This window comes from Aedes aegypti, chromosome 3 (assembly GCF_002204515.2).
Source record: "Aedes aegypti strain LVP_AGWG chromosome 3, AaegL5.0 Primary Assembly, whole genome shotgun sequence".
NCBI classification, from domain to species: Eukaryota; Metazoa; Arthropoda; class Insecta; order Diptera; family Culicidae; genus Aedes; species Aedes aegypti.
In genome coordinates this window covers 136,798,494-136,806,663 of record NC_035109.1, presented here as the reverse complement: position 1 = coordinate 136,806,663, position 8,170 = coordinate 136,798,494, and the positions used below count along the sequence as shown (strand labels likewise).

The following is an 8,170-nucleotide window of genomic DNA, read 5'->3' as shown; positions in this document are numbered from 1 at the left end:
TGTCTACACGGGCACTCTACGTAGGATGATGGAGTTGAAAAAGTTCCTTGTGGCATGTTTCGTGAAGTTGTGGGGGCGCTTGGTTGGTAGGGATTCATGGTTTCCCTTTTTTCAAATTGTATCGTTGGTTGGTAGTTTAGCGGTGGACGTGAAAACTGATTTTTTGCTGCTGCAAGTAGCTCACGATCGGGTGGAAGGTGGAAAGAGTTTGCATTATTAGCATTGGTATTCCTGCGATTGCCGAAAACAGTACGGCGGGAGTTCATAGAATTTAAGCGGAGAGGAGTATTGACAGAACTGTTGTTGTAAACGTTGTTCACATTACCACCCAAACTGTTGGTTGTAGCTTTGCGTGTCACGTTCCGCTTACGTCGCCTTCTGGCCTTCTCGGCCTGCTTTTGCTGATTCAATCGGTGGAGTTGGCGTTTGTCGTATTCCGCCCAATTCGCTTTCCACACTTTCCTCGTGCCTAAGAGTCGCCAGCCAGAGTTGTCTTCTTTGTATTTATTTGATTCAGAATTTAAACTGGGCGGTGAACCTGCGGTACCGGAACTCAAACCAGAGTTTACATCAGCAGTTTCAGCCAACTCTTGTAATAGGCTTGGAGGTGACTCATCTTCCGCAAATCGGTCTCTGCCAATGCTAGCATTGTGTTCGTTGCAATGAGCAGCCATCTCAATGGTTAGGCTACTCAAAGACTGAACCTCGGTACAGATCTTTTTTAATTCATCAGTCAGATCTACCGTCAAAGCCTCTACAAAATCTTCAATATGTTGTTTTGAAGATTTCATTGAAATATCTAATAGACCAGTCAAATGGTTTTTTAGTGCAATCAAATCGTTGCTGGGCATATCATTCCTATATTCTGATGAATGCTTTTCGGCCACACGCGATAATACCGATACAGCATTTGACACGCTCGCCGATGTGCTATTATTAATGCACAACACCGATTCCTTCAGTTGATGCTCAATTTGGTCAAATAAATCCCCCATTGCACTAAGTTTTTTAAGATCGGCGGCTACTCGAAGATTGGCGTCAGTTTGTGCTCTAATTGAATCGATTAGCTGCTGCTGTTGATGGAGCACTTTGCGGGTGTCAATTCCAGTTTTCAAATTATGCTGGCAATCGCCGCATAGAGGTACCATATATGATAAAACAAAACTCTCCTGGATGGCGTTGCACACCAATGCATGCCGCGTGGTAATTTTTAAAGCAGAACTCGCACTTCCATAGGAAGCGATCGTCACTGATATTGCATGATTTAACACTGCACTGCATTTTTACCGGTCGCGCGCGATGTTTGTAAACAGCAAAGAAGGAAAAAAAATAATTTAAAATAACTACGGAGCGCTTAAAAATGCGTCTACACCCGACGACTGACTCAACTGAACCATGCCGTCCGCGCTCTCCGTATACGGTACTAGTCTGTGGAGAATCAACCTCTCCAATAACTTGCCCATCGAATCTAGTAGACAGATAGGTCTATACGCCGACGGGTCACCTGGTGGTTTTCCCGCCTTTGCTAGTAGCACCAATTTCTGTCGCTTCCATACATCCGGGAAGATTCCTTGATCAGCGAATGCAGCGTTGCATCGTGATTCTGAACATGTCCGGAACCGCGTTCACTGCCGCTTTTAAGACAACATTCGGGATACCATCGGGTCCCGGTGCCTTGTTGGACGCGAATGATTTCATGACTCCTGTGTTGGGCGCCGTGGTTCTTTGATTTGGAGAAGGGCTGTCTTTTCATCAGATCGGTATCTGAATTGAGAAGGGCTCCGAAAAGGAACCTTCTGTTCAGACCGAAGGACTGCTAGAGTGAGCTACCAGTCAAAGATTGATTGTTTATTGATTTCCTTTTGGCTTATATAGGCTGACAGAATTATTCCTATCCTATATCTTACATATGCTAAAGGGAGACGACTGGAGTGATTGCCCTAGCATGTAAATTGTTAGGTCAGTACTTTTCGTTTCGAATGCGCTTGGGTACGGACCGCACACGGAGAGGTACGGAAGAAAGGGGAATAGCGATGGGTTTGTTTTTGTCGTCACATATGGTTGTAATTACTTTGCTATGCATTTTGGGTACGTTGATCGGTCCAAGGCGGATGGCCTTTAGACTTTCATTATCATTTATGATTTTGGTTTAACAGTGGTTCACAAACGCATGCTACACTCCTGTCAGCTCTTCGTTCGTCGCTCTCGCCACTTCTTCTCCTTCATCTGCCGCATACGGCGCTGGGGGTCATGGGCTTATGGGAGGGTGCGGGAAGAGTACATCGATTATCGATCGCAGCAACTCGGGCGACTTCTCTTGGCACCTTTGTTCTTAGTCATTACCACTCTGTAGGCGTCACCCCATGAACTAATTTACAATGACGTCACGCTGCTTCTTCCATCGGGAAGAACACCTTTTACTGCGGGCCGTGTTTACAAAAAATGAACGATTTCGTTGTGTATTCATCCACTTCATGTTCATCCGGTGAACATTCGTCGTCCAGATGTTGGTCCAGATGTCATTTTATGTAAACATTGCCCGCATTTAGAGCAGAAAAGAAAAAGAAAGTCGAGGATAAAAGAAGACCGTGGATAAGTCCATGGGCTAGAATGGACCGATGCACGAGTTCACTAATTTGACGTTTGAGCGGTGCCGAATTCACTCGTTGCCATGGTCACGTAAATAACACGGCACCGCTCAAACGTCAGATAGTGAACTCGTGCATCGGTCCATTGGCACTCTTGCATAGACTATCAAAGCATGCCCGTTTTCGACTTTTGATTTCCTTTTTGAGAGCCAACTTTGCATCTCTGAATGCTGCACAGATCCGTCTATGCATTTGTTTACATCGGTGGGGGACCGGTGCTAACACGGGTCTGTCATTTTCATACACTGAACGGAATCTCCCGCCATGAATTGAATGATTTGCAATTCACTTGACTGCAAATCTTCATAATCCCTATTTTGAATGATTATTAGAGGGTATGATGCATCCACCGACTACTGAACAAAAATCATCCAATGTTTTAATGATTTTTGGTGCGCATCCGTATGGCATTAAGCAAATAATTGAATAACGTGAAAACAAATGAATAACATGTAATTTATGACGGGTTTTCTTTTCTTCGATGCCCCAAATCAAAAATCATTCAATTACAGTCCGAAATGTCATCTGGAAAGTTAATGATCCTAGATTTCAAATCATCCTTGTCAATCTTATTAAAAACATGATGGAGACAACGAGGTTCAGAGTTTCTTCGTGGTGTTTGAAGGTAATTTTTCATTCTATGTTGTAATTATCGAGAAGCAACTATAACTGTGGTGTCTGTTAATTACTTTTAAAGGGATCAAGAACTATTCATCGCACGAGTCATCGCGGGTGCCAAAGAAGCAGTCACTTCATGTTCGTTCCAACCAGGTATGTTAGAGGCATCCAACAGGCAACTCAATAATTTAAGAAGTGTTATTATATGTATTTATAAGGCCTTGTAATCAAAATAAATAGCGATTTGAGCAAAACCACCAATAATGAGCTATTATTTATTTTTAATTTGAATTGTTTTGAATTACGAACCAGAAGATAATGGGAGTTGTTTACATTGGTGTATGGCAATCATTCAATTTTGATTTTATTTTAGAAGAATAAAAATCATTTCGAGGCTGGATGATTTTCATTCGGTGTGATTTGAAAACAGATGATTATGACGACAATGAAAATCATTCTATTTTTGTCAGAAAATAGGTTTGGGGCTCGGATGAGGCAAAAATCATTCAATTCATGGCGGGAGATTTCGTTCAGTGTATAGAAGAACTCAAAGAGCTTCCAGGTCAGCTGATTTGAAACGTCATGTGAAAAGGCGTATTTGCCTATATTTAATAATGTTGGAGCGAGTTGAGGGAGCCACTACAGCTTGCAAAAAAAAAAAGCAAAATGATATAGGAAAATAGGGTAAGTGCGCGTTGTGAGGATCGCCACCTTTCACTTATATTGTAGAGCGAGTTGAGAAGACCGCTTTTGAAAAGATTAGTAGCGAGTTGAGAAAACCGCAGAAATCAGTAAATAGGGTAAAAGCGTATTGTGAGGACCTTTGAATAATAGCAAGTTTGGAGGACCACTTGTAAATTGATTAGTAGCGAGTTGTGAGGACCGCTGAGATCGGAGTGCATGCTATGAAAACCATGTATATTGTAAAAATATGGTGAGTGCGCATTTTGAGGACCGCCATACTTGATTAATAATGAAGTACAGAGTGAGTTGAGAGGACCGCTTAAATAAATTGATGGGGAGTTGAGAGGACCGTTAATAGCGGACACTAGGGTAAGAGCGAGTTTTAAGAAGCGCCACCTTGAATGAATAGTGGAATGCACAGCGAGTTGAGAGGACTGCTTGCGCATATTGTATTTCTTTTGTCTAGAATGCGATCGCAGCTCAATTTTTAAGCTGCGAGCATTTGCACGGCGATAAAAAAAACTGCGGATAACAACTTACAAAAAACATTTTTGAGTGGGGAGATCGAAAGGGATCGAAATAAAGTCAGAATGGAAATTTATGTTCCTTGTCAGAGTGGAGTGCTACAGATAGTAATTGATGAGAATGCAACAGTTTCAGTGGAATTAGACCAACTGAAGTGTAATGTGGTGTAAAGATCGTATCTCAATTTCATAGCAATTTTTGTAGTTTTGAATGTGGAGTGTAATTGATCATCTTATGTTTTTTAGAGTCCGGCGGCGGTCGTACGACCGCAGCCGTTATAGTGAACTAACACCCGCAGGATAAAATGAATGGAAAAAACTTTTCCGTTTAAATTGAAAGCCCGTGGTTTTCTCTGAATGACAGCACTGTATATGAGTATTAGTGATATATATCAGGAGTCACTGAACACGATGAATGTGCTTGTTGTCTAGTTCATATACTGTGTTTCGAAGTTGAAGGTTCTGTATTCGCGACTACGAAACAAAAAGAGATTTACAAAGCACTCGCACTTATGGAAAACCTCGTAAGGAACTGTCACCGTGTGCGTGAAAAAAAAGCAAAAAATATATCTCTCCTTGTTTTTCTCACAGAAAACCGAAGAAAACATCAGCAGCTTCGTAGTCCCGAATGATCAGTTATCGCTGCGCTTATATTTGGAGGTATGGGCAGACAATCACGATAATTAAATTTATCTTGAGACAGACAATACTGCTCAAAGAGGTATACGCATTCTGTTTTTTTTTTCAGCGATGCTGCTCGATGGAGGACTGCCGTACTTCCTTTACGAAAAAATCCTGGACCGACCGGGGTCGAACCCAGACACCGTCACCATGGCCTTGCATGTGGTCACGGACTCTAACCCCTCGGCTATGGAAGGCCCCATCATTGTTAAATATGCCGGTCATCATTGTCAAATGAAGGAAGCCTAATACCTTCTACTTCCATAACGGTACATTTTTATTTCGTTTCCACGATTACAAGAGTCACTCTACAGTACAAGCTAACTTATGTTACGTCACGTTCGCGTTACTCCTTTGTAGTGTGTTGTTGCGACGATCGATTTCCGCTTGTCTAATGGTAATAAAAACTTAAAACAATAAATTGCAATCCGATAGCTAAACGCCACAAACATTATAGAATTACGATCAAGTCCAAGCGAAGCAATTACGCGATTATAGCAGATAAATCTATCAATATTGTTCCATAACGTTTACTTGTTCTTATTTTTTGTCGCGCGGATTTTATTCGTTTGTAAATTTTCACTAAGCCATGATTGGGATGAAACTTAATCGCAACAAATTTGTATTTAGGAAAGGAGCACTTTTCGATTGTTTAAATTTTTATGTACGTTAAATATAGAAATAATTTACTCTCTTATTTAAAGTTTTCCAAAGGCCCAATCAATTCAAGCTATGTATTGGTGTTGTGCGCAAGTGTGTGAGTGATGTTGAGTTGTGGTTCATGTGCTAATGGTATGAATGTGTGCATGTGAATGTGATAAGCTCTAAATTTCACTGGGGAAATATGGAAAAAGAATTGCACATTTGTCAGCCTGCTGGGAATTGTTTGATTATTTGTTACAACAATGGTTTCCGGTTGATTTACAACGGTTATTACGATGTTATAAATAAATTAGATTATTCAAGCTTGTCTGCTTTGGTTCAACGCAGTTATAAATTATACAGAGTTGTGAAAATTAGACGAAACATTCATTTGGGTTTTAGTGAGTTTATTTAGTATAGTAGTACGGTAGAGATATTAGTCGGTATGTAATTTGTCATATGGTTTTACCTACTTGTTAATCGGTATTTTTTTTTAATTTGGTTTGAGATTAAACATGTTTTCGACATGTTCAAATCTTACTATACTTCAGCGCTGGAAGCTTTCATGCTGCATCAAATCATCGTTATTTGAAGACACATTCGATATCTGCTGCTCAAGATATGAAAGGTTATGGTCTGTTACTTAGTAATTATCTGAGTTTGTTCCAGTATTATCATTAATTTGGTTTCGTGATCTTAGCTCTCTAAACCGAGGTTGGTACGATTGATTGGTAATAAATAATTTGTCGATTTTGGGAAGAATCCATTGTCTTCGTTATTTGTTACTGATCTATTAGTTTACCAGAAGCCGGAAGATTTTCCGCCGGGTGGATTCTTTACGCGGATACACGCACGATTTCCGCTGGTGTCCATTTCCTCTGTAATAAAAAGATAAAAATTGAAGTTAGATAATTGTTCAATTTAGATTGATTAGGATTTCAAACTAGCAAACATTTACAAAAGAGTGATTTGGTTTGAATCGTTATGCCATATCTAATTTATCATATTATAATATATAAACAACACTGAGTCAAAAATACTTATTGGTTTCAAAAGTCTTAATTACGATTTGGCGCCACATTGATTATAGTTGAAACTTGTAAGTTTGACTTTTGATATAGAGTTTTGGTACTAAATCTTATAAGTCATTTTATGAATTACTCAAACAAACGCCTCGAAAATAACGTCACTAAATTAGGTGTTAGTTGATAAAGTGTGCACATAATTTTAAACAAGTACACAAACTGACTTGTTTCTTGTTTCACTAACATGTGATTAGTTGTCGCTGATGAGCAGTGCTCCTTAAATTATTCATAGATCTCATCTATTTATTCATTTTTTGTTAGAACACTTTTTAACCATTTTATAAGCATAAGCCCGCCCGCAGTTTATGGGAAAGGATTCGTTTTGGTAAAGATAAAAATATTCATGTCTCGTATTGATCAGGTTTGTGTTAAATTTGGATAAAATCATTGCCATAGTATAAAGAATAGCGTGTTCACTAGAATCAAGTAAATTTTGCTACGAAGTTCAAAGTAGGACTGTATGCCTAGAAATACGAGGTGTTTGGTAAATTTCTGCGCATAACAGTCCAACTGATAGTAGTAACCAATTATGTGCTGAGCATTACGGTGCCAATGGGATGTATGGGAAAAATTTTGCCATCGAATTTCAAAAAATGGTAGTGCTCAAAAGTTTTGTCCGAAAAAAGTCCCCATGCAAAATTTGAGCTCAATCGGACTTTATTAAGTGGACCCCCAAAGCGGTCAAAGTTTGGCTTTTTTGACCCATGAAAAATCTCCAAAGGGGGGGGGGGGGTCTGTTTACATGAAATTTCCGAAATCGATATTTTTTTTCGATGCCAGATGTCTTAGAAATGCATGAAACGCCGAGATCTGGTGTTATTTGGAATTTTTTTTTTTCGAAAAAATCGACCTTTTGGGACTTAGTAAATTTTTGAGTTGGGGGGAAATGAACGATTTGAATTCAATTGCTGAGTAATTCAAGGCAATAGTATTGAAACATATCCTATATCATTGTTGGCCACTGAAAGCATATTATATGTGATATTTCATTAGGGTGGTTCATTTACTTTCCATGATGAGTGATGGTTAAAAAATAAAAAAATATAAAAAAATGAATTTTAATTGAATATTCAAAAGACAATAGTATTGGAACATCTCTCACATTATCGTAAGCCATTTTCTACATTTAATATGTGGTATTTTATTAGGGTGGTTCACTTATTTTCCATTAGGGTGGGCCTTTCTGTCGAAAAATCATAATTTGAATGGGATATAGTATTTTATCACCTCTTTCATCATCGTAGGGCATTTCCTTCATTAGATTCCTGATATTTTATTAGGGTGACTC

At 39.3% G+C, this 8,170-nt stretch overlaps 1 protein-coding gene across 12 annotated transcripts in view; it reads right to left on the bottom strand.

The window, feature by feature from the left end:
- Positions 1 to 5,408: 5,408 nt before the first annotated feature.
- Positions 5,409 to 8,170, bottom strand: part of LOC5569430 (dihydropyrimidinase) — a 76,854-nt gene continuing 74,092 nt past the window's right edge. For all 12 annotated transcript variants that reach the window (XM_021854607.1, XM_021854613.1, XM_021854611.1 and 9 more), the window contains one exon: positions 5,409 to 6,675. In XM_021854607.1, coding sequence (XP_021710299.1) covers positions 6,596 to 6,675 — 80 coding nt within the window. In that variant the 3' untranslated portion in view covers positions 5,409 to 6,595. The remainder of the gene's footprint in view (positions 6,676 to 8,170) is intronic.